Raw genomic sequence first — 27,605 nt, forward strand, 5'->3', positions numbered from 1 at the left:
CATAAATATCTTTTTTTTACCATTTTTCCAAAAATGTCTTCTAATTTCGTAAACAAAGTTTTGAAATCATACTAATATTAAGATGTCGGACTTGCTCCACTTTTCATTTGTATTACGATTTTTTCATCGTCACACATTGTCACTTGTTTTGCTCTACAAGATGGCGGTATTAAATTTGAAAAGAAATGAGACGAGAAGGAATTTTTAACATGCTTTAGTTGTAAGAGCATATTTGTATTTTTTTAATATTTAGCATACATTTTTACTAAATTGCTTAAAAAATTATATCTTTTACTAAATTGTTAGCGTCGTGAAATACTTTCTGGTTACCAAATAATATAATGTATATCTTTTTTTCACCATTTTGCAAAAAATATTTTTGAAATCATGGTTACATTAAAATATTGGATTTCCTTGGATTAGATTCATTTTTATTACGATTTTATTTGAATTCTCGTTTATCTGCAGCCATCATCAATTTGGACCAGAGCAGAGAAAATCAAAACTGGAAAAAACGTCCATTAAATAAATAAAATGGAAGATGATGGTATCGTTTTGTAAAAATTAAAAATATAATAATAAGGCGGAAAAATCGAGCTATTTCTAGATGTTAAAGATGTCAGAATTAATTTGGACGATATTTATGAATCATCCCGTATTTCCGAAACTAAAATTAACAGCCCTATTTCTGGTGTTTAACTTAGATTGTTACTCAACGCTTAAAAGAAAAAGAAATTGAAAACAAATAACATACCTTTCATTGTTTGTCGATATCTTTCAGTCAATCTTTATCACTTTCCGGTTACAAAAAAAAAAACGTCGACATTCTTATTTGCGGCGTGTTTACTGTGCATAAATCCTATTTGCGGACCTAATTGTGAAACACCTATAAACGCTCATTCAGATTTTACTGGTTAATATACTTCGATCCACTCGAAGATGTTCGAGTTGACGGTGTATTAGTTGAAAAGCGTAAACATAGGTTTTCGCTCGTGTGAAGGTTGGGCGCGCCCCGCTTGCACGGAAGATCGTGCCTTATTTTTTTTTTTTTGAATAGATAACCTGAGAAAAGAAAACGAAACATTTTCTTTTTGATAGTTAAATTTCAATTGTATATTTTTTGTATGTATTCTGTGTAGTACCATTTATGTAAATTTGATTAACTATTTGATATATTATCTTGCTTTTGAACACAAACACAATTCAATCACAATTTTTCAAAATATGTGTTGATCATATTACTTAAATAGGAAGACGGATTCAGAAAATACCAGAAGAGAAAATGCAATGTTTATTTATTCAAAATAAAAGTCGTTGGAGAACATTTAGCCGGCAACGGTTATAAATTATTTTTTGTTAATGTAATCCAAGTAATTTACAAAAGTATAAAAATTGTAGATAGCTTCGTTTTCGTTGATCAGTCTTTGAAATATTCAAAGAAATTACAATGTGTATCTTTTATTATCTGTTGCAAATTGAGGTGAGGTGATATCAATAAATCACATAAACCCCAAGCGTTGATTAGTTAATGTAACTCTTTAAGTATACATATATTTTCAATAAATATTATTATTAACCTTTTATGTTTGTTACCTATCTATCATTTTTGAGCATCATAAAATATCGTTATATATACATTATATTTGTAATAGTCTGCATCTCTGTGATGTCAAAAAGTTGATCGATTTTTTTTTGGTATCTTTTCTTAATTCAGCCTATTTTCAGAATTTATAAATGTATTTATTTATTAATAACAGAAACGTAATTTCTTTTTTTATTTTGTTTAAAAACTATCTGGTACAGAAGGAAAGCGAAAACTGCGTTGGAAAAACCTGGACGGGCGTTTGGTGTAATCCAAAACCTATAGCGTCGTGCAAACTGTGTCCGGCCGTGAACTATATATTATCTGTTATTAGCAAAGGAGGAGCTCCACATGTGATAATAATAGCGCCACAGTGCCTTAATATAACTTACGACCGCATCGCGTTGGGCTCAGACTTGTGCATCGACGAAAATTTTTTCGAAAAATCACGGTAAATTAGAAAAAAAGCAGATCACGTGCGCTCGCTCGCTACCGCGTGGTTTGTGAACAACGTGCTAGAGATTTGTGCAGGTGCTTGGTGCGTGTGGTGACCGTTTTTGTGGCGCAAAATTCGACTTTCCGCGATTTTTTTTGAATACGAAGTTGTTGCTTTTTGCCTAGGTATAGGTTTATGTTGAAATGAAGCAATTCAAACGATTCCTATTCAATATATGTGTGTTGTACGTTCGAAATACCTCATACGAGATAACAAAAAAACTGAGGATTATGTGATAATTTGAAAAAAGCGTCGGAAACTTCCATTGTCGGGGGCTTTGCCCCCGACTCAAATCGCACGAAATTCCAAAACAAATTCTACCTTTACGGCGACCTTCACCTTTGCTTTGCAAAATAAACAACGGCGAATTTGACCTGGATTCTAAATATTTTTATCTAAAATTGCAATAAGACTTGCTTCTAGCTTAAGTAGAATAAAAAACATAATAATTGTCACAAATAAACTGCGTTCTTTCAATGGAGTAAAAAATTTTCGAAAAATTACTAATGATTTTTTTATTGTCAGCATTAAAAACCGAAATTTTACTGAGCCACGCTTTTTATCACTTGATCGCGTACGTGACTGCTCAGTTTACAAACGCAAGCGGATAAAGCAAATAAGCAGAATCGGTAAACTAGTTCTGTTTTTGTTTTTAATTCCGGTCGATTTAAAAATAGTTTCCGGCAATGTTTATGAGTTAATGGCAATCCTCGGGTCGCCTAAGACTTAGTATTTGCCCATCTGCTGCAGGTAGTAACGTTCCAAAAAGAAAAAAAATCATCCTTTTTTTTTCTAATAATTTGCAAAAAGGATGTTATGCTGAAAATATTACGTAGTTTACGTACCATTAAATATTTTAACAAAAATACCTTAAATTAGCTTTGTATAACGTGTACGTGACGTGAGATGTATTAATATACAGGGTGATTCAATATGAATAAATTTATAGATATGTATTTACCGAAACAGGACATAGGATTGATTGTTCTGAAAATATGTGGTTGATTAGGTTTTCGGACTTGTTCAGTCAACCCAAAATATTTTCAATAAAGCAAAAAAGCAAAACGCTCAAAAAAGCTCCCTGCAAAACATATTTCTTAGTTTAAATTTTCAAAAAGAATATAAATATACAGGGGGCCTTGATTCCGATTTCTTCAACAATCAATTTTGAGATGTTGTAGAAACACTTAATGAAGGGATTTTTAAAGGAATGGTTACTTTACTGCTTCGTGTAATTTTCAATTACGAAATATGCAACTTGTTATTTTTTCTGGTTTTGTCCCATTGTGCGACGTACCAAATAATATCACAGGCAAGTAAAAATGCGACAGGTAAAGCCTTGGAAATACGTAAATATTTAAGTTCTGAGTTTGAATTTATCGTCGAAAAGAATTGCTTAGTTTTAAAACAATGCTATCTAGTATATACCGCCATTAAACAAACTTCAATGACTTGCCTGTCGGGTGTAAATCAATTGCAAAATTGCGAACTAATTATAGTAAAGCATGTACGCCCCCACCCCCTTTGTAGATAAAGTTTCATTTCAACACCGTCGTGAAGCGAGCGTAAATATTTAAAAAACAAACCAAATGATGCAAAAGATTCAATAAAGCAGATATGGTTAATGTAATTACTACTTAGTGACACAAATATGCATATATAAAAAACTAAAAACCTTTTTTATAATAAAAAAATAGATTAAATAAAAATAATTATAATATGTTTTTAATTTTTATTTATATTTTCTAAATTAGTTGGAAAAGTAAGTACTTTATTAAAGATTCTTGTAATTTTAAATAACTTATGGACAAGGTTTAAATTCCCATACTATGTAGTTACAACGAATCAAAATGTAGGATTGAACGTACGGCACAGACTTGTCAGTAAAACAAAAACATTAAAAACATTTCAATAATAAGCGACATTTGACTAATCCTGTCACGAATTATCTTCTCTATTACGTTTATTTAGTACCACCCTGTATATTACTCCCATCTTTCTAACCCTCGTGGTTTTAAGCGTGCTCGAAAGTTTTTCCTCACTTTATTTGTCAGCAATATCAGCATTCTTTAATAATCATCGGGTTTGGAATGTGAAAGTGATCGGTTTCATTTTAAATGCCTTAAAGGAAAAAATCGCCGTGTCACTGATAAAAAGACAAACTTGATCTAGTTTAATATTTAAAAACGCATAACCGAATTATTTTCTAAAAAGAACGATTTAAATTTGTATCTACACCGATTGCGGAGCGAGCAAAAAAGGATAACAACAACGTTGCTGATTGAAAACCGGAAACTGGGCGCTTTGATGGCGCAAATTTATCACGCCTTTAACAACATATAGTTCTAGATTTATTATATGAAGGAAAACGACAAATTTCGAACAAAATTTCTCGTAACTTTAAGAAAAAAAAATACCGGCGATACATAACGGAAGAGTGACTCGCACGATCGACAATACAAAACAAATAAATCAAGAGTTTTTGGAAAAAATGTATTACGTTATTAATCGATTTCAATGCGCCGTCAATTGTACTTTTCGGAATGTCTTCTATAGGGTGTACCATGACTAATCGACTTTGAAATAATCAATTAAATAATAACTGAATTGAATATTTGTGTGTGTTTGCAATAAAATTTAACCGACAACTGTTTTCATGTTGCATTTTTTTTTTGAATTAATCAGTTTAAAATTTCTAAATAGCCAACACTAATCTCTTGTAAAGTGCCATGAAGAAATATGGACAGAAATAAGTCAAGAAAAACCGAGAGAAAAACAAAAAATGTTTAAGCAAATAAAATAAAACGTATAAAATATATATATTTTTAACTCCATGTAAAAATATAAGTAATATTTTTACAGAATTTCTTTAACCCTTGTTTGGAAACTCAGGTTCCCAGAGCCCTATATTTACATATAATAAAATAAAGAAGTTAATTAAACAGAAATTGCAGAAAATTAAACTGTTGATATTAAAGTTTCCACGAATTTTTGAATTCTTCAGGGTATCTTGGAAATTTGTGCGCTTCATCAACACTTATTTTGTTCTCATCGAACTGTAATTTTTGTTTTTTTTTTACTCATAAAAAGACTCTATTCGTACCCACTTTAGAGAAATTAAAAGTATTGAATTTTTCTACTAAAACTTTTTGAATCTGTGATTTAAAGGCAGCAGTTCAATTTTTCATTCGAATTTCTGTATAATTTTTGAGACACAGGATGTTCAAGTTTGGTAACTGTTTTCATTTTCTTTTATAATGTCATTTTCTGAGTGATTGCTGGTTTTAATTTACCTGAAAGCAAATTTTTTCTTGTTCTGAATTAAGCCGTTTAAAATTTCTAAATAGCCAAAACTAATTTCTCTATTTATTTATGAATCTCTCTTACAAGTGCAATAAAAATAATGATGGAAAGAAAAAAGTCCAGAAAACCCGAGAAAAACACAAACATAACGTTTAAGCAAATAAATTGAAATATATTATATATATATATATATATATATATATATATATATATATATATATATATATATATATATATATATATATATATATATATATATATATATATATATATATATATATATATATATATATATATATATATATATATATATATATATATATATATATATATATATATATATATATTCTCACGTATTGATTCACGGATGGAAAAAATGTGATGACACTATATTCCGGGATATCATCCGTTCGCTCGTTGAACTCCGACTGGAATCCTGCAAATCCTGCATCCGACTGGAATCCTGCAGACGTTTCGCCAAAATCTCACTTGGCATCTTGAATGCTCGCGCTCCCCAGTGTTCGAAGTGTTTTCGGAGCGCGAGCATTGAAGATGCCAAGTGAGATTTTGGCGAAACGTCTGCAGGATTCCAGTCGGAGTTCAACGAGCGAATGAATGATATCCCGGAATATAGTGTCATCATATATATATATATATATATATATATATATATATATATATATATATATATATATATATATATATATATATATATATATATATATATATATATATATATATATATATATATATATATATATATATATATATACCTCCAAAAAACTAAAACTCACGAAATAAGGAAGTTAATTAAACTATTGATATTAAAGTTTTCAAATATTTTTGAATTCCCGGGGTTATCTAGGAAATTACCAACGCTAAATTTTTTCTATCAATTTAGTTCAATAAATAAAAAAAAATAATTTTTGTAATTGTAAAAATTGTAATTTTTATTTTAACCTTTTTTACTCACAAAAAAAAATATGTTTTGCACTCACTATATGCGAATTAAAAGTAAGGAATTTTTAACAAAACCTTTTTAAAGCTATGATTTACAGGTAGCAGTTTCATTTTTCAATTTCTTATATTTCTATATGTAGTTTTAAGATCGTTTTTGTTAAAGTTTTAGTTTTATTTTTTTCTAAATAATATTTGACGTAATGCTGATATTTACAATTGTTCCTTGGAGGTCTCTAAAAAAAACTAACCAAAACTAAACTTGTAGGAGTGCGTGAATACATTCTTGGTACGTATTGTACATCATTTGGAATTTAAAAAATAAGTACATTCATCTCATTTTTACATGAAGGAAATGTCTAAATAGTCATGAGCAGCCGTCTCTAAGATGTTCTACTAAATTGAATAGTATAAAATTTAAAACATTAAATTATTACTTCCATTTAATTCATAAGCAGTGCAACTACTTTCCTAATGTTTTACGGAAAAATTGATTGAAAAAAAATATTTTTGTGCTTATAAATGTTATTCATATACATAGAAAAGTTAGAGATACTAAAATCTAATTCAATATCTCAAAAACGCAGGCCTTGAGGACCCATATTTATATGAGCTTTTTGTGTTAAAAATAACTATGGTATTGTTGATCAAAATTAAGCTGCATATTTAATTACCACCCAGAATTGAATGTCATTTATCGACCTATACAGGTCTTGAATTAGTACGTTTTATATAAGTGGTTGAAATTCATGAGTTATTATTGTTTTTCGGGTGGACCTGGCAACATTGTATTTATAAAAAAATTTAAAAAATGCAGATTATCACTTATAAACTTAGCTTTGGAAATGTTTCCTTTATTCGATCTTCTGAACTTATAAATGTATATCGTTACGCGTTTAGCACTATCAAACATAAAAATTCCACCTGACTCACTGAACATTTTCTAGTGTCTTATCATGAATGAGACATTTAAAAAATGTCCGCGTCGTATACAAAGGCGCATAAACGTGACAATAAGCTTCCACCTACCGGTAAAACAAACTTTAATTTTGTTAGTTTAACACAAAAATGGTCAGATTTTAACAGTTATTTAATGATTGATTTATGACAGCTGTTTAAATTACACAAATAGGATATGCCAATGAGGCACTTAGTTTCTAATTTAACAGCACCATCAGTTAAATTCTCAACAAGATTAATAAACATTTTAGAAAATCACATTACCTTTAAACCTAGATATGTTATCAAAAATTCGTTCTAACTAATTAACAAGGTTAAATATATTAAAATTCCTCCCAAGGCAATTCTAGTTTCATTTGACGTTCAAAATCTATTTCCTAGCATCCTACCAATTGACGTAATAAACATGGTAGACAATATTCTCACTCAGAGACAACTATATCATAAAATAAGACTTGCTAGATAGCTTAATAGCTTGTTTGAACCAAAATTACTTTGGACATTAGGTCAATTTTATATTGCTAAAGAAGGATTAATTATGGGAAACGCACTTTGTCCACTAGTTGCAGAAATTTTCATGGACAATTTAGAAAATTTCAATCATAAAAAGGATTTTTCTGGTGGTATTGATACGTAGGTAATGCTTTTGCTTGTTTCACTGGCACTGACAACTGCAGTCCTGAATCATATTAATATTAATCATATTATAAAACAAGTAGCTTTTAAAAGCAGTTTCAAATAACTCTGAACTCTATCCTATATTAAACACTGAAACCAAAAATTTATAAATCAATAAAATACATCGGAGAACTTACCAAGAAAATTTTGAAACATCTATGGAAACTTGGTCATAAGATTGTTTTTAAAACTAAAAGCACCATAGGAACTTTGTAAAAACCAATAAAACTAAATTAAGAAAAACTCAAAAAACCGGAGTGTACAACTTGATACGTGAATCATGTCCCAAAATTTATATCAGACAAACAGGTAGATCATTTAAGAAACGCAGTAGAGGACATAAAAGGGCGTATAAAAATAAAAGTTCGGATTCTAACCATGCACAAGTATGAAGATAATTTTGATATTTTACTTAATGAATCAAAAAGCGAAAAACTAAATTTATTGAAAGCCACTCTTAAATTTAAAGTTATAACCCTACACCAGCTATTAAAAAATCTATTACTACCTGTTTAGGTGTCGCAATGTTGTCACATTTTGTATTTGATAAAAGCACGGTGTTGCCGAAACAGTGGTCATAAATCATTAAATTACTGTGAAAGGCTGAACATTTCTGGTTCTAAATTGTGTTCAATTTTGGACGTCGATATAGATTGTTCGATAGATTTGCATATTATTTAACTTAAAAATCACGTTTCCTGCTAAACATCATCATTAGAGTCGGTTTGATAAAACCGTTGCAGTTGACCTTCCCCGCACTAATTTACCTGTGAATAGCACTCGGTTTCGCATCCTTGTCTATTGTACCGAACCGGGTCGCCATTATTGTTCGTACTTCGTACCTTTTTAGTTAATACCGGGCAAAATGTGACGACTTTATATTCGGCGCGTATCGAAACACGTAGCGTTCTCGTTTCCGCAGCGACCATGCGCGTTACAACATGAAAAAGATCTGCGACAAAATCACCAAACAGCAATGGAGGATCACGGTGCCTAACATCAACTCATCGATGTTCCGAAAATCGCCATCCAAAGACGAAACGTCCAAGAGTCCGGACAGAGGATCGAAGAGGTCCTCGGGTTTCTACGACCTCCAGGAGGCGCAGCTCGAGTTCGACAAGGCGAGGAGTTTGCCGACGAGCATCTACATAGACAGCGCTTCGAGTTCGTGTAGCGAAGATGGTCACTACGAAGACGCCAACGAGAGCGGGATCGAAAAACGGTCGAGCAAAAACGACACCGACTTGGAGCAATTCACCGACGCGGAGGAGAGCTTGGGCTCGAAAAACATCAGCAAAAACAATAGCCAGTTCGAATATGACGTGCCCAGGATAAGTTTTAAGTTTTTCGAAAAGAATACCGATGAAAACCATTACGAAAACGAGGAGGAGCCGGTTTTAATCGAGCACACTGCGAAGGGCGAGTTCGAAATCGAATTGGAGACGCGTGGGGATCTACGTGAGGAGCAAATAAGATGTCATCCGTCGGAAAAGTTCGTAAGTCAGACGGAAATTTTGGTGCGCAAGAGTTACGAACATTTGCCGGTCGGTATGGTGAAGTCGGGCAGCGATCCGAACATAGTGCTGCGTGCTCAGGACGAAGACGAAGGTTTCTACAAAGTGCCCCGGTCGCTTCAAGTGAAGCACAGACTGTCTCAGTCTTTAAACGACTTCGATCCGGAATCGGAAGACGTTCAGAAATTGAACGAGTCGAACCGTTCGAGTATCGAGCACATATCCTGCAGTCAGGTGATTGCCGTGACGTCACCGAATCAGCTGGGCGACACTTCTCGAGATAATCCGGAAAATTTGGATTACTGCAAGGCTCGAAGCAGACTTCCTTTGCGGATCAGGCGGCCCACATTGCTGAAGAAACCGAACAAGGCGGTCGACACTTGGAACCACTTTCGCACGAGAGTTAGCAACATGTTATCGGAACAGGCGGCGCAGCAGAGGGTGGGCGCGTTTAGCGATCGCGAAAAGTTGTCGATCAATTTCGAGGAAATGTACAAAAATTCGAAGACCAAGTGCAAGAAAGTTTTCCAGAACACCGGTAAAATGTTCGTGAAAAGTCACGGGAAGAAAAGTAGTGAAAATTCGGACGCAGATAGCAGCTGCAACAATTCGCCTTCGTCGGGGATCAGATCTGATGGGTTCCCGTTTAGGCCGCGACTACAAGCTAGTGATATAGAATACAAACTGAATATAAGCGACCAAAACGAGAAACACGACGTTTTGAGTGAGAACGAGGACAATATGGCGAACGATATCGGTTCGCCGGACGATAAGAGGGAAGAGTTTGATTTTTCTACGATCAAGAGTGCCTTTAAAAAGAAGTTGTTTATCCCTGAGGTAAGCTTTGAGAACGCATCGGCTCGATCGGCAAGATTACGAAGTTGCTTGTGTCTTTGTTTTGGTAACGATTGTGCCGGGCTTTAACTTTCATTTCTGCACGTTTTCCACAGGAAAAGTTACTTATTATTAAATGTAAATACAAAAAAAATGTAGGTTAAATTTTTGCTTCTTCCTTCATAGGTTGAATGACAAGCGAAATTTTTATAAACTTAAGCTATTTTTGAAATATCTAAAGCATTACTAAAATAATATCAGTACGGTTTCTAGTGTTATAGTCATTTGAATTGAATCGAATTGTGGATCTAATACAGTTCCCAAATATTTTATATGTTTCTCATACTGAAAATCAATGCCATTTATATTAATATTAACACTCTCCAGATCCAATGCACTCAATCCATGTTTTTTGATTATTTAGGTTTTATTTATTTTTTAGGTTATTATTGCACAACCATACAAACACTCGATACAGGTCATCATTGATATCATGGTATCGTCGCCAAATAATGTAATTTTGCTGTTTTTCACAACTTCAGCTAGATCATTAATATACAGAAGAAACAATAATGGCCCCAAAACAGTCCCTTGTTGTACCCCATGATCCACCGAGATATAAGTAAGATTCTAGGCAATCCAGGGCTAAGTGCTGAATACCAATATTTTCTAGCTTATCTATTAAACTATCCTTATTGACAGTCTCAAAAGCTCTTCTAAAGGCCAAAACAAAACTATTGTCATCGACAGGCCCAACAAATTCATCACAGATCACAGTCTCGCAAGAATGTCCCGTTCGAAATCCCTGACTTTCCGAGTTCAAACATAGGTGTCCACTACACCATATTTCCGTCATAGGTTGGCATAGGTTGACCCGGATATTCTGAATCAGGCACCCACAAGAAAATTCAAGAGAAATTTGTATAAATTTAAGCTATTTTTAAGATATCTAAAGCGTTACTAAAATGATTACAGGTTCAGAACAGGTTCCATCCGCATTTTTGCAAGTTTTTTACATATCAATAACTTTAAATATAAAACAAGTTAAAAATGTTACTAAAAAATGTAAAAAAAATTCCACCTATGGGTATATTGTTTTAAATTTTTGTAGATCAGGCAACGAAATTCGAGGTGAAATTTGTATAAACCAAAACTGCTTTTGAGTCATTTAAAGCAATATAAAAAAATTACAAATTCAGAACGCCGGAAAATTGATCTTTTTCCAACCGCGCTTTTGCTTGTTTATTATAGGGGATGCGTTATTTAAGTATATAGCGTTTTAAATTTGTAAATCTGTGATTTTCCGATTTGAAACGTAAGCGTTCATTACGTATTTTCTTGACAGGTGGGGACTTGGATATTCGAATATTTCGATTTTTAACGGGTCTAAAGTTTTTCTTAAGAAACCCTTGCTTCAGAACGCAGCAAAACTCACTGACATTTTTTCCACCGGACATGTATTTTTTCACAGGATGATAGAAACAATTCTTGAAAGTTTGAAATTTTCCTTAGCTCCCCCAAAGTTAAAATAAAATGTTTTCTCGATATTTGAAAATAAAAAAATGATTGACGAAAAAAATGTTTTTGTATTGTATTGTATTGTAAGAACTAGTAATAACATCCATTACGTACAATTTTTGTAAAATATCAAAGAAAAAAGCACAATGATAGTAAAAATGTCATAATTTTTAAATAAAGATATGCTATTTAGGTTGCTGATTATTTAGACTTCCCCCATGATTACATAGGGGATATATTACTTGTTATTAACTTTAAAAATTTTACTAAAAATGTACTCAAAATATTGATCAATAGGTATAGTAACATAACTGTCCACTACAGTTTATTTCCTTGATAGGTTGGCATCTGGATATTTGAATATTTCGATTTTTAAGGTATCTAAAGTTTTTCCTAAAAAACCCCAGGTTCAGGGGTTTCTCGATATTTGAAAATAAAAAATGATTGAGGTGGCCCTTCCTTCCTTTTTTCGGTAACAAGTTCGGCAAGTGAAAGATTTTTTTTATTGTAAAAAAGGTGATAATTTTTATACAGAGATATGATATTTACGTGAATGGTTAAATTAGTTCAAACTTTTTTCAAATCGATGCCTTATTTTCTATAAAAAAAATGTCTCCTGTACATTCTTGTTAAAATCTTCTGTTGTTTATTTAATCCCATTTTTATCGTTTGTCTTGTTTTTTTTTTGTAAAAATTCGATTAAACGAATTGAAGTGGTTCAAAGTTCAAAAATTATTTTTCAACATAATTTGACCCATTTTTCAATAATTCTAAAAATTGTTTCTCTGGCATTTGTCGCGATAATATTATTAAATTTATTTTTAGTTACAGTCTCCCTATTTCTGATATTTCAATTATATAGTTTTTGTGATTACAGTGTACAATTAAAATAATATAAAATGTTATAAAAATTCGAGAATAAATTACGCGAATTATTTGATATATGTAAATTATGTGTACATCACAATTTGTCAGTTGATAGTGTATACTTAATTAACTGCTTAACGGAAAGAAACAAGATTAGATTTATTCAGTTTTGAAGATATATATTTTGTGCACAGTGAAGTAAACTTAGCAAAAATCATGGCGACGGATTTACGCAAATCGATGAAGTTCTCGGTGCCCGGGTCGTGAATTAAAAGATTATCCGCATTAAATTCTAAACTTTCAAAGCTATAAATTTTGTAGGCGGGAAGTTCAAATTTTACTCATGGGTCAATCAGATCATGACAAGAGTAATTAAGTAAGTCAAGGAGTTAAGTGATTCAATTTACTTTTGTCAACAAAACAATGGGTGTAATTTATTTATCTTTTTGGGTGAAGGGGGTCATTACTGCAGCGCTTTAATTAAGTAATTCAATTAAGAGAGTTGATTGTTTTTTTTTCTTTCCTTTCCATCGACTAAGCGAAAAGTTCCAAAGTAGTTTACTTTGTTAATAAACGTGACTATTATCAAAAGTGAGTTTAATTTTTGACGATATTTTTGGATTATGTTTTTGATTGTTTGCCAAGCGGATAAACAGAAATAAAATAATCTTATAGATAGATTTTACTATTTTGTTTTCAACGTAGGCAAATGATACGCGGGGTTCGAAAATAAATTCGTGACTTTTAAGTAAGTAAATGTGCAGTTTTCGAAACGTACGGCGTGTAAATTGTTTTAGCAAACTGCGCCGTTAAAAGCTCGTAAAGTAAAACCTTTGATTTTTTACAATCTACGATAAATCTGAAATTGCCTCTGTTAACTATATACAAATAGTGGAAAAATATCATACGTTGTAAGCATTTCCTTATTTCACCGAGGTAAACATAGCTTTCCCGGCTGAAGCTCCGGATGTATTTTTCTAAATGAAATAACCTGTTTCTGTCAAGTTATACACACCACGCAACTGTAATTATTGTTATTATCGATGTCAATTTATTTTTTACATTCGGTTCGATTGCGTCAGATTTTTTATTCCGGCTTCTAGTTGCCTGTGCCTGTGTAGAAAATATCATAAATGTTATAAGTTGCTTATTTTAAATAAAATATATTTTATAATATTCCTTTGTCTGCTTGTCTTGGCCAGTTAAATTAACGCATCACTACTATATTTGGAAAAATATTTTTTATTTCACAATACAAAAAAACAAGCAAATTCAAAAAATCACAAAATTAACTTTAGTTAAAAATAATTATTTTGAATTATTCCATATTTAAACAATATCTCCGGTAAGTTTTATGCAGGTTAGGTAGTTCCTGATAACTTCTGTAGATCATGTTCCAAACATTCTCTATTGGGTTAAGATCAGGACTGGTTGGTGTCCATTCTGTGGTTTCAATTCTAACCTCATTAAGATAATTTTGTACAATATGAGCAACATCTGACCAAAGAACTCTTTCCCAGTCTTCATCAGCCCAATCCATGTGTTCTGTACCTTAGCCTACGATACTCTGCAGTCTATCTGCTTCCTGTAGCAGCTGTTGCCTGAAAGCAGAGACTAATAAAAAACGGTCTTGGAACTGGCATAGTCTGCGATGTCTGTCTTGAACACGTGTTCTTAAGTGCTGATCTGTCTTCCACAGGTCCAATACCATTCTAGTAAAATAAATGCCAGAGCACACTCTTAACTTAATTTAAATTTTTATGATTATTTTTGTCCTATTGTCCACAAACTTATCCTGGCGAAATGTCAAGTGTGGTTTTAAAAGTATGCATATTGATATTTGGAAAATACGTAAAATTTCTGATTTGGTTTGGTTAGTTTTGGGTAATTTTAACATACAAACACAACCCTTCTTTTCTTCTCATTTTTCCGTTTTGGATCTTCTTCGACCTTTCTTTTTTCTTAAATATTTATGGTAAGTCAAAGATTTTTTAAATTGCAGTAATTTTTAACCTATAAAAAATTAGCAGTTGTCAAATAGGTAGCTGATTTTAAAAATTAAATAAAATGCAGTATGTAAATACTACTGCAGCAGTTAAATATTAAATAAGCAGTTAACTAAGTAGAACATAGAGAATAAGGATGTAGAGGGTAATTTCCTATTACCGGCCGGTACCTAGTTAAACAGTTTTGTTCGGTCTATAGGAGAAAGAAGTTTAGAATCGGGCTATTCACTGATTTGGTATAACGCAGTTCGGTTTCCTGCGATATGTTATTTAAAAATATTGTTGACTCATGTAAGAAACTTCCACAGGTCGTCTGTGGAAGCCTGGGTATAATTCTTCCAGCAATTGAGTATCATTACGTCGTAATAAGTAATTTTTAAAATTTAACTGAACCACACATCTCTTTTACTAAATACAAGGTGTGTTCAAAAAGTAAGGTGACTTTTCCAATTGGGCGGGCTTCGTTCATTAGATCTTCGATTTTTTTTTTGTTATGTTGGTACACACGTCCTTAACATATGTTCATAGTTACAACCAGTTTGCACGTTTTCACAGAAGCGTTAGACGTGTTTTGTGTGTCAAAAACATTTTGCATGAAATTTTGTGTAAAAAATGGAATACAGTGCTGCAAAACACTTGAAATATTGATAACCGCATATGGTGAATCTACTTTGAGCAAAAAAAAGTTGCCTGGTGTCATGCAATTTTTTCCGAAGTTTTGGACTGAATAATTTCAAACAAAAGGATCGTTGAAGCAGCATCGCTCAAGAGTTATTAAACGACGTCAATGATGATATGCTCGAAAAGGTCATAACTGGTGACGAGTCATCAGTCGTCCAAATGGAAGCAACCAGAATCGCCAAGACCGAAAAAAGCACGTCAAGTTTGATCAAATGTCAAGGTTTTGCCTACTGTTTTCTTTGATTATCGTACTCACTGAACGTTGCTTGTGTCTAACTTTTTGACCAAAAACAAAACCAGAATCATGCCTCACCTACCATATTCTTCACCGGGTATAGTCCCCCGCCACTTTTTCCTGTTTCCAAAACTCAAGAAACCCATGACAGAAAGAGGTTTGGAACGATTGAAGAGATAAAAAAAATTCTCTGGAAGAACGCAACGCTATACTAGGAAGTCCTTCAAGGATTAGAAAAAATGTTACCACCAGTGTATTATATGTTAGGGGTTTACTTTGAAGGGGACAACATTAATTTTGATAAATAAATAAATACTTTTTGATAAAACTTAAAAGTCATCTTTATTTATTTATTTTTCATTTGAATTTTAAAAATTACTCCCCTAATTCATTTTAAGAAGAATTCTTAACATTCAACACAACACCGCGTGTTTCTGCAACGAAGAAATTGTGTTCTCTTATTTTTTAATAGGAAAAAATAATCGCGAAATTTTTAAATGATTTGGTAGCAACAATATCCATTTTATATTCGATGTTTGTTGCATCCATATAGTAGATATGCCGTAACCTGGTTTACGTCGTTCAGAATGGCACAGTGCACAGATGGTACGAATAATTCTAATTGGGACTTGTCCGGTTATGCTCTGGTAATTCACTTTTTCTTTTGCGCTTCACTAATCGGCTAATTTAACGTCACAATTTGTGTTAATAGCGGTAACCGCGTTCGCCGTTTGTTTCGAATTGATTGGGGATATAAAAAAAAGGCTTTTATACCGTCACAACTGTTCTGCAGTGCGCTGAAGCTAAGTCCTAAATATCAAGGATTTATTGCAGGGTCAAAACGGGTTTGAAGACTTGCGCAGATATGTGAAGCAGGGCGGCGACTTCTGCAAGGAATTGGCCACGATTCTGCAGGAGAGGTAACGTATTTAAAGCTTCTTTGCGCGCCTTGGATCGCTGACGTTTTCACAGAGCGGACGCTGAGACCCAGTACGCGAAAAACTTGTCGAAACTGAGCAACAAACTTTCGAGGGCGTGTAGGGACGGCGTCGGTGGCATAAACGAAGCCTGGAAAGCGGTGGCAAACGAGTTGGAAAATAAAGCGGAAGCTCACAGGATCGTTGGTACCGCGCTCTTGGAGGAAACCGCGAAACCGCTAAGGAATCTCACTGAAAATCAACACAGGTACTCTTCGGATGGTTCCCAAGAGCAACATATATGATTTACTGTTGTTGTAGAACCAGGAAACAGTGCGAGGCAGCCGTGGAAAAAGCTGCTAGATTGTTGGGAGATTGGAGGGCCGCTGAAGCCAAGGGAAAGAAGCACAGTCACTCCTGCGCGAGGGACAATGAAAAACTGCAAGACGCCGCCATTATCGATACGAGTAAATATGGAAAACAAACGTAAGCAATACTTTTTCTAACAAGGAATGACTAGAATGGAACTCTTGTTGATAGATCATTTAATTTAAGTTAGCCTAAAGTTTGGTCTAAAAGTACAAAAAATTTAAAACATATATGACTGACTTTTAAAAAGGATATTGGTGTCCGGAATATTTTAATCACACGGTCTAAGCCTGAAAATACAGATTTTTGCACATTATATGTAAAAATAATGAAAACATTTGAATTTCCTAATACTTATAGGTTGGAAATTATTGACTCAAAATCCCGATTGGGTCCTCACCTCGATTAAGTTATTTCTTCAAAATCAAAAAGCTGTGAACCCTCTTTTATAGGAACTTTGACTAGTAGGTGGTAGCTAATACTTTAGTTAAGAGAAAGTCCATAATAGTTCAGACTCGTCTATTTTTGATAATGATACAACTGCCCGAAAAGTTTTGTAATTTAAATCAAAATAATGACAATCTCCTAGTATTTCAATTTTTATGTCTATTTTAGGGAGTGGAATAACTGAATAAAATATTATCGTCTACTATTTGGACACTGTCTCTATTTCACTTTGTACAAGAGCTTTTAGCTGTACTTTGTAATTATTTATTTTTTAATTTGCGTTGATTATTTTTATTTTATATTTTTTAAATGCCAAAAACTCAAATTCCAAGGAACTACAATCACTACTTTAGTCGTATATTTCACTTTTAATTCTATTAGAAAACTAACTGTGGATGTTTTTCTATGATTTAACGTTGATGATCGATTATTATTATTATTATTTTTATTATATAGTACAAAATTTTATTACAAAATACAAATACAATGTTATAAGATAAGTTCAATACATCCCATGAAGACAATAGATAAAGTTTTCATTCCACTAGAGTAACCTCGCAGGTGGAAAAAAAGACTATACATACTGAATCTATTCCCAGGATACTATTAGCTAAATTATAAACTATTTAGACAACTTGAACAAGCTTCCTAGAACCAAAAAAAAAATCTGAAAAAAAAAAGGAAAAAACATTAATAATTCTATATTTTGTCTTTAGTAAAAACAATAATAACTCTTAGATTACTAATTTTAATCTAGTAAGAATACACAGAAAATGTAGATACAAAAACTAGTAAAGAATCAGAAGCAAATAATGCATAAGTGAATCAAATTAATAAATTTGAAATTATGATCAGGAATTTTTTTTTAAAAAATTTCGACTGCAATATTTTGAAAATAGATTTGTTCGCATCGTGCATACCAAATTCATTAAACATTTGTATTGTTGGATAATAGGTATTCCTTTTATAAATAATTTTTAAAATCCCTTTTTGTGAAATATCTGTTTGTTCTGTTTGTTTAAGTTGGTCTAAATGAAGTTTATTTGTGATATATTCGAAGTGGTGGTCCCATCTCAAATGACTTCCAAAAATTACTCCAAGATTCTGTGATTTATTGTAAGATTTGATGTCAAAGGTACTCGAGTTTACTTGAAATGTAAGGGAATCATAGTGGTAATTTATTGTTATACGAACTAAAAGGCATAAAACAGTTTTTGTGAAGTTTATGCTAAGTTTGTTGTTGTTAAACCATTTTATGTATTCTATAAAATTACCTTGTATTTTGTCTTTTTAATGTTCCCAAGTATCAGCCCCATAGTAAAAACAGGAATCTTCTGCAAATATAGCGCTTACCCCACCCATCACCTTAAAAAGTTCATTAATATAAATAATAAAAAAAAAGTTGACCAAGGACGATATAATGGTACCCAAAATAATTAATCATACTTTGATTTCCTATTATTTTTTTCTTATTTGTTTAATTTTTTTGTAAATTGTAATTTTTGTAAATGTAATGTTGTGTACCGAAGTAAATACATAAATAAATTACTTAAAGATAAGAGCACGTTTTATGATGATCATAATAATCAATGCTTAATTACTTCTAGAAAATTGAAAAATAATACCTAATAATATAGAGGTAGAATTATCGCCAGCTCGAAAATTGTTTCTAAAGAATGTAGAGCTGTACGTGAAAGGGTAAGCTCGAACAGAATAGCTGGTTCTAACAGAGATAAGCAATTCTTTTGACCAGAAACCGATGACGTCTTGCTTGACGTCACTGCTTATTTCTAGTGCCTTCACACTCTATGTGAAATTAAATGAATTGAAAATGAAATTAATTGAACCATAGTAGTAATTGCAATTGATATCTTATACAATAAAAAAACATTCATTTAATTACAATTCTTAACTATCTATTACGTGGGTGCTGCTAATAAACTTTAGGATTAGTCATATAATAAATTATTAATTAGTTACATACCACGTAAGATATTATATAAGAATAGTAATTACTAATTATTTTAAGGAGAGTAATATATTAAAGCCCAATATATATATATATATATATATATATATATATATATATATATATATATATATATATATATATATATATATATATATATATATATATATATATATATATATATATATACAAAATGCTACATGTGTTTCCAATTGTTCAAAGTTTATTAATTTCCTAAGCCTTCTTCTGAACAACTTAGCTTAATAGTTTTAATTTTTTGTTTCTCCTTTTTTGGTTTCAAATTATTTCATCCGTCTTCTTCAATTTGCCAAAAATCGCTAAATAATGCTACTAAGCTCGAATATTTGATACAGCATTTTCTTTTTCAGATTATCGAAAAGCACGAGCCTGATTCATTTAGCGCAGCGGCAGAATTCCGTGGATAAGGAAAACGCAAAGGTTAGTCGATACCGAAAGTCAATTATTTAACGGGTATTTCGAGTGTGTATTACTAATTGCGGTTTCACGAAGAACGTGACAAATTCGGTCTGATAACATTGCAAAGCAAACATGGTAATATATTATTATTGAAAATGCCGACCTCTCACGGGCGGGCATATTACTGAAGAAAAAAAAAACAGAAAAAAGTTTTAAGATGTTAAATAAGAGTTTTATGCCTCGGTTATTCTACCAAAGAAAGCATTTGCAGCTAGACATTTATATGACTTTTTTTGGATATTCTCAGCTGTAAAAACTGAAAAAAAAATTGACATATTTAAATTGGAACACCCTATACAACACCACCGACGAATTTCTTCGTTTTTTGAACTAACCTTTGATGGCATAACCAGTCTGCTTGCAAACGAAAGAAAATCTAATTTTTTCAAATCTTAATTTTTTTCTCAAATAAGAGCTTTTCCATCATTTCTTGAAAAAGCTGAGGATTATATGTAATATGTATTAATTTTCGTGAAATTTTACAGTCGACAAATAATTAAACGAGGACCCTTTTTGATATATTGAAGTTTATCTTTAGGATATTTTAGAATTTTCCTGAGCCATCATCTTTGTAGCGTTTTTGAATTTGCATATACAGATAACGAAAAACGGAAACGAGACGCTTGTTGCTTGTCGCAAAGACAAAGATAACAGTAACCTATCATGTTGGGTCCTTCGTTGATTCTAATAATCCACGCATATTCTTGTTACACTGAAGATTTGATCTATGGACGGCTATAATCTTTTGTTAAGCATATACCATTTAAAAAATGAAAATGATGCGGTATGCAAAATCAATATTTTTAAAAACCTCCAACTTTTGTATTTTATTTCTGGCAATTTAAATATTAAAGTCTGTAAATTAGACACGTCGCTTCACACAGACTCATAATTTTATATATCGGTAAACTCCATTTTAAGAAAGAAAGTCAAGGTCAGCAAAAGGCGCAATGAAAAATGAAAACGCATTGTGTGTGAAAATATTATAAATTATGTTTAATTTAAACGGAAAATCTGTAGTCTCTGAACGTTTGAAACTTTGCATTCACACAAATGTTGTAGAAAGTGCAATAACCATCTGCGTATTGTAAATTATCGAACGACTATATAATTTATCAAGATATACAATTCTAGCGATTTCGATTGCGCCAGTTAAGAATTATGTACAATTTGAGCGCTGTTTATTATTACCTCGGCATTTGCTTTAGTCAAAATAATTCCGCAAAAGCAAAAATCGTTGCTGCTAAGCTGCTGGGTACGTTCTCCATTGCGAAAGGTAATTAAAGAAATGCTACGGGGTGTTCCTTTGATAAGATTGTTTGAAAACGAGTACAAAATATTTCACTCGTATAATTTTATTGTCTATTGTCATATGTTTATCGTTACTCAAAAATGAATCCGGAATACTTTCATGATTTGAAATTTATGAAACGTGATCATTGAGTCTTGAATAAAAACAAATAAATAACTATAAATATCGATCTAATAGTATAGATTTATTTAATGATGCCCAAGTATTACAAATTAATCATTTGTATATAAAATTAGCGGTAAGATTTGCCGCAAAAAATCAAAAATACTTGCACAAAGCAGCACCAAATATCACGAGACAAGCACAAAATAATGACTGTATATACTTTTTATAAGATATATAATAAAAAATAATATACTAATCAATAATATAACATTTGATAAAGACTGAACTGAATCTGAACTTTTAGTTCTTATTTATTTTGATAAATGGATTTTCATCAAGTAAAAGCCACCTAAGTTCAATAATATTATAACTTGGTTCTACACCTAGTACCACGCTGGGTATAGTCTCTGCCTATTATTGTTACGCGTTCTTTAAAATTCATTCGGTTTGCACCTCTTAAGCCTGGTGGACAAGATGCAGTGTGTCATGTACATATTGCAAAGTACCAAGTTAAAAGAAATTTGACGTATAAAATTATCAGCTATTTTTTCCGGAATTTGTGCGTGTAAGTCGGCGCAGCGCGTTTGTTTTAATAAACTTATAGGATTAGCCTCTATGCAAAATGTAAATAAAGTTGAAATCACGAAAGATGACTCTTAAAAAATAACTAACTAAAATACGTTCAAGAAGCAAGGGCAGAACCTCATATAGACAGAACGCTCTTCCTAGTCCAGTCTAGTAGTTACAGATGAAAATTAAAAAAAAAAAAATTAAAACCTTAAAAAATGTTATAATATTTAAAACAAAAAATAATTTTGATTAATATATAGTCCATAATATAGGAAAACTATTTTCGCCACGAATTGTATTGTATTGTTTTGTAACCTGTTAGTTATATCGATTTGCAAAAATATTTTCATGTTAAGTGTTATGTGTTGGGGAAACTTTATATTGCAATAAATAATTGTTATTGGAATATTGGAAATATTATTATAATTAGCGTCTTTCAAAACTAAAAAAAAAATAAAATTTAAAATTAAAAAAAAAACTAAATTTTATTTCTTTGATATTATATACTAATAAGATGGCGAAATACGATTTTCAGCAGCATATTGAGGTATTAATGTTATAGAGGGTAGGTTGCAATTTTTGCTGTTGTACCAAAAATCGGCCTCTAGCATCATCACTAACAACTAGGCGTGTGACAGTTAAATTGGGTTGGGTTGATCAAGAGATGCGTTTTCTAACGAGATCAAGTTTGTCAAAACCGATTACATCCTTTAAACGTTAGAGCGATTTAATTTATAGCAATTACCCTACCACTATATCTTAAATTTGTAGGTAAAAAAGCGTTAAACAGAAACACTCGACTTAAGCTTAGCATTAAATATTGAACTGAGGTCGCTTTTACTTAATAAAAATCCATTTTTCAAAATAAATAAGAACTAAACGTTCGAATTTCATGGTATGAAAATCTGAACTTTTAGTTGTTATTTATTCTATTCTTTTTTAGTCTTTTTTCGTCAAACATCAAATTTAATTAGGGAATATTTAATTAATTTAATGTAACTTAATTAAAAATTTAATTAATTTAATTTAAAAGCTCCCATTTTAAAGTTACATGACGGTTACATACATTTTTATATTTTTCAGCTGGAGGGAAAGAAAAAGAAAGCCGAGGACGCGGTAAAAAAAGCAGACATCGAATATTACACTCTTTGCGTGAGGGCCGAGAGAGCGAGGTGAGAAACTGTTGCGCAAAAAAAAAACATTTCAGCAGTACTTAGCAACTTTTTTATTAGATTGGAATGGGAGTCGGCCGTTCTTCGCGGTGTGAGCACATTCCAATCGTTGGAAGAGGAGAGACTGAATCATTTAAAAGTGGCGTTATCGTCGTATTTAAAGCACAATGCCGAATTTGGCCCCAGACTTATCGAGGTAAGCAAAGAAGTAAAAAGTGAAACTTTATCAAACGTTATCGCTATTTAACATAAACAACAATTTTTCGCTCGTTTGCTTGCTCTTTGGTTTTAACCATATAGATATTAGATAATGTAGGGGCCCTACTATGGTAAAAATTGATGCGGCATTGATATTTTCATAGTGAAGATGATGATGATGATTTTCTGCAAATGTCCACTAACCTGCACCATTATCTTTGTAAACAGAAATTTCCACACACTTAATTCATTTTCACAGAAAATTTAACGAGATCTGGGCATATTTTGCGAAAATTCATGCCGCGTCCAACTTATTAATGATCTATCACCGGCCATGTTGTTTGTTAAATGCCGCAAGGTCATTGGTCAGTTTCGGTTAGTTAAGTTAAAACGAAATCTTAAATCTCGCGCATGCGCGTGTTTAATGAACTTTCTCAAAATTTGTATTCATAGTTGCTGCATAAGTTCTTGTTTTATCAGCATCGGCAGGGTCCCTGAATCTCCAATACCTATATGGTTCTAACGTTCCCATGATTGGACGAATGGAAGAAATTAAATTTACATGATTTTTTCAAAATGTGGGGGTAATAGATGGTTGAAACTTTGCCACTTGTAATATTTTTATTGGGTGATTACAAACCAGGCAACTGAAAGACTGAAAGCGCCGGCAACTCACGCCGATCCTTCGAGGGACCTAATAACCTTTCAGAATTTGAGGCAAACATCGCAGCAGGTTTCGGAACAACTCCTACCAGATTTCTATTGCGAACATATCACGTTGGCGATGAACAGGGAGAGAAGAAAACAGGTATTATGCCAAAACTAAAACCCATTGAAAGAATGAAAGTAATTGTACGTTTTCAACCCACAGGCTCTGGTCAAACTGTTGCACCTCATTCGGCAGGACATAGAAAGGGAAAGGAAATCCAAAAACGGATTGGAAAAATTCTCAAACGCCATAAAGCAAACCCCAAGTTTCGGCAATGAAGATTCCCAACAGAGTGTCACCGAAAAAATGTACCATGTAAGTAGAAATTCGAATATTTTGTAGTTTTTCCTGCTAGCCGCAATACAATATACCATTCCAGTAAAAAAAAGATAATTCTTATTTCAAAGTGATGTACAGCGACATCATTTTAATTGAAATATTATCCCGCTATTTTCAAACCTTTAATTAAGTTTTCCATGTAAATTTGGGAGAGTAACCTAAAGCAGCTTCGATTCAGAATAATGTCAGAATGTGCCAAATGTCTAAGCTACGTTGACGTCTTGATTTTCGATGTAATTGAATATTTTTAGCTCCATGAAGTTTTTTTTTTCAATTCTTAATTTAAAGATATAAAGTTGTAGTTTAGTTCGCTAATAGCCAAGAATCATTTTAATTGTTTCACCCGAAATATAATGTCCCCTACTTGCAAATTGTATAAGACATCAGGTAGCCTATTCGGTGATTAAGAATTATGATACCTGTAAAATGTCAAAGATACGACACTATATTTGTATTAGACCTTATGAATAATTTCAACTTAAATTCTCTAAACCGTCTCTCATTTTAGTGAATAGTTTTTGGTTAGTTCTAGTTAGTTTTTTAAAGCCATTGGAGATAAAATATTTTAGAGTATTTACAATGCCACATTTATTTGTAAGTTATTATTTTTTAATTTATTCCTTTATTCGTTGTTTCGAACAGAAAACAAACAAATTTCGATTTTTAAATACAAAAACCATTAATTTTTTTAAAAGAGTCTCACGGGTTATTGTAATAATTTAGAAATTTTCTGGATTCCTCCTGCGTCGGTTTTTGATGAACTGAACTTGCTGACTTTTCGCCAAAAGAAGGTTTGTAAATAATCTACAAAAACCTTATATATTTTTGAATTTAGAATGGAAAAGATCTGCGCAGAGAGATGTACGACGATCGTCCTATCTTTGACATTTGATAGATATCACCGTCTAGAATCGCAGATTTGGTATCCTTACCCCATTTTACATGCAAAACATCTTTTAAAGCTTGGCAAACGGGGAAGGTTCTCTTTTAAGTGACACGTGGTCTTTTCTTTGAACTTTCAAAATTGTTGAAAAAAAGTAAGGCACTTGATGACGTACGTGAAATGGACTATCTCTATGACACTCACTTTCTGCTAAATTGATGACTGAAGTTTTGCTTCTTACACTTTTTTTTACCTCTTTTATTAACACTGCTATTAAACAGATATAATTTGATACGTGAGAGTGCTTACTTTTATTTTCAGCGTTGAAAAAATTGATCATCAAAAATCGAAAATTAATATATTATATGTTGTCCAAATTACATATTGTCCAAATTAGGTGTTGTCAAAAAAGATTTTTAGTAAACTTAACACCTTCTAGATGAAGTCAATGCTCACCTACCTCGAAGGAGCGCGCTACAAAGTCCAAAGCGCTCTGGCGGAGCTCGACAGTAGACCAAGAGCGGGTCATCCACTCGCGCCCCACATAACAATCACGAGAGACAAATCCGGCCTACAGCAAAGCGTGTTAAAGGTGATTATGATAATAACCATCACCAATCACTTGGTGTCAGCCAAAAATTATTTGATGGATATACAGTCGAAACTCTATATAGCGAAATTTTTTCGTTATAATGAGTCATCGGCTTTTGACAAAAAAGATCAAACCTCGAGAATCAGGTACATAAATACTTATTTACTCGAAAGGTCACAGTCAAATAGCTCCGTAATATATACGTACATATTACAATTTAGATTGAATTCTTAAGAACGATACATTTACGTTTCAAATAAAAATTTCAATTTTCAACAAATATTCGTTACGGTCCACCTCAGGATTAATGCAGAATGAACATCTGTTGGGATGAACTTTACCAGGGTATTGCGAAGGTACTGTAAAATACTCAAAACGTCAAAGGAATAAGTGCGCTATATTTTTGGTCGTATTATACTGGATGATAACACAGTTTCGCATTATATAGGGTTTTGCTATAGGGCGTTTTCGCTGTATTTGCAGGTTCCGCAATGGCTTAGGGAAGAATTTATCGAAACGGATCGTAGTCCGATGAGTGAGAAGTCTTTAAAGTCGGACCATTCGGATCCGCATTTGAACGAGGCGGACGACGGCGATTGGAACGACAGAGGAGCTGCGGACGGAAATTCGAATCAACTCGACTCTTCGGATTTCGGTAGACGCGTTGTGCCCGTCAAATTAGAGACAACGGTTTACGTCGTTTTCGTTTTCCAGATGAATTCTCCTCTCAATGCAGCAGTTCCGGAAATCCCGCAGAAGCGGAAAACCCGGTACACCCGATTGCGAGGTGTCGGGCGATCTACGCCTACACCCCCAATTTACCCGACGAGTTGTCGCTAAAGCCTGGTGACGTCCTGCAAGTGTACAGGCAGCAGGATGACGGCTGGTGGCTGGGAGAGTGCAACGGTAGCGTAGGCATTTTTCCTGCGACATACGTCGAGATTGTACCTTCGTGATAGTTGGGTGGCGTTTAACATCCTGTAGCAGGACGGAACGGGCGTGTCTGTCGAACTAATAAGGAAAATTTTGTATTCAGGTGTATTAACATAGGAGATTAATTTGTCTCGATCTTATTTTGTTCTAATATTGTACAAAATATCGACGCGTGAAAACCCTGTCTGCGAACTGTTCATAATGTTGTTACTTGTAAATAAACTAACTACATGTATCCATTTAATAACGTAATATTAAAATCGATTTCTGTAATCATTTGCGGTTATTTTTTTCTCCTAAATCCGATGACATTTCGAGCTATCCAAAATGCCGGACTCCCAGCAATTTTGGGGAAATAAGTGCGAAGAAATTCCATTGGTCAGTTTAAATAAAACAGAACACAGGCGGCATTTTAAAGTTAAGTTGTTTTATCCAGTAATTTTGATTTTTTTTTAAGTAACCGGGCTTGGATTTCTGTAATTTACAATGATAGGGAAGAATAATATAAAAAATGCATTGGTCAGTTTAAATTGCCGGTATTTTAAGGTTAGGTTGATTGATGCAGTAAGTTTTCATATTTTTGAAAAAGTAAACAAGGTCTTTTTACGAAAATTACTAATTTAAACTACCAGAGAAAATAGCTTTAGGATATACAAGGTGTATCAGTTTATATGAAGGGCACTAGCTAATACGTTCTAAATTAACGAATACAATAAATATTCAAAATGTATGTTTCTGTAACACCAAAATACCGATGACACAAGAAAGTGTGAACACTCTAAAACTTTTTTTTGCATTTTTGAATTCGGGAGGTCATTCTACGTCCGTTAGGATGGTTTTTCTCATTTCTCTTTGTTTTTTTAAATTTATTTATTAAATTAAATGTCCAAAATCCCAAAAATCAGGTGTCTACAGGTTGAAATGTGGATCTTGTCCTAAAACTTATATTGGACAAACAGGT

At 32.5% G+C, this 27,605-nt stretch overlaps 1 protein-coding gene across 3 annotated transcripts; it reads left to right on the top strand.

Annotated features, from left to right (window-relative positions):
* The first annotated feature begins 1,958 nt into the window (after nt 1-1,958).
* Nucleotides 1,959-26,923, top strand: LOC132696623 (uncharacterized). 3 transcript variants are annotated; one of them, XM_060661561.1, is made up of 13 exons: nt 1,959-2,033; nt 8,899-10,327; nt 16,466-16,551; nt 16,604-16,816; nt 16,870-17,034; nt 19,723-19,792; nt 22,902-22,990; nt 23,051-23,186; nt 23,832-23,996; nt 24,060-24,212; nt 25,559-25,711; nt 26,195-26,366; nt 26,426-26,923. In XM_060661561.1, the coding sequence occupies exons 2-13, from the start codon at nt 8,918-8,920 to the stop codon at nt 26,665-26,667; spliced, it is 3,054 nt and encodes a 1,017-aa protein (XP_060517544.1). In that variant the 5' UTR covers nt 1,959-2,033; nt 8,899-8,917; the 3' UTR covers nt 26,668-26,923. The 3 variants fall into 3 exon arrangements, with proteins under 3 accessions (XP_060517544.1, XP_060517543.1, XP_060517542.1); XM_060661560.1 differs by lacking the exon at nt 1,959-2,033 and adding an exon at nt 2,100-2,203; XM_060661559.1 differs by lacking the exon at nt 1,959-2,033 and adding an exon at nt 2,103-2,203 and having other exon boundaries at nt 8,827-10,327.
* The last annotated feature ends 682 nt before the right edge of the window (nt 26,924-27,605 follow it).

This window comes from Cylas formicarius, unplaced genomic scaffold, assembly GCF_029955315.1.
Source record: "Cylas formicarius isolate icCylForm1 unplaced genomic scaffold, icCylForm1.1 PGA_scaffold_1__22_contigs__length_36826433, whole genome shotgun sequence".
NCBI lineage: Eukaryota > Metazoa > Arthropoda > Insecta > Coleoptera > Brentidae > Cylas > Cylas formicarius.

Coding starts and splice junctions, on each gene's coding strand:
- LOC132696623 (XM_060661561.1), top strand. CDS start 8,918: ATGAAAAAGATCTGCGACAAAATCACCAAACAGCAATGGAGGATCACG. Junction 10,328..16,465: donor AGAAGTTGTTTATCCCTGAG/GTAAGCTTTGAG, acceptor GATTTATTGCAG/GGTCAAAACGGGTTTGAAGA. Junction 16,552..16,603: donor GCCACGATTCTGCAGGAGAG/GTAACGTATTTA, acceptor ACGTTTTCACAG/AGCGGACGCTGAGACCCAGT.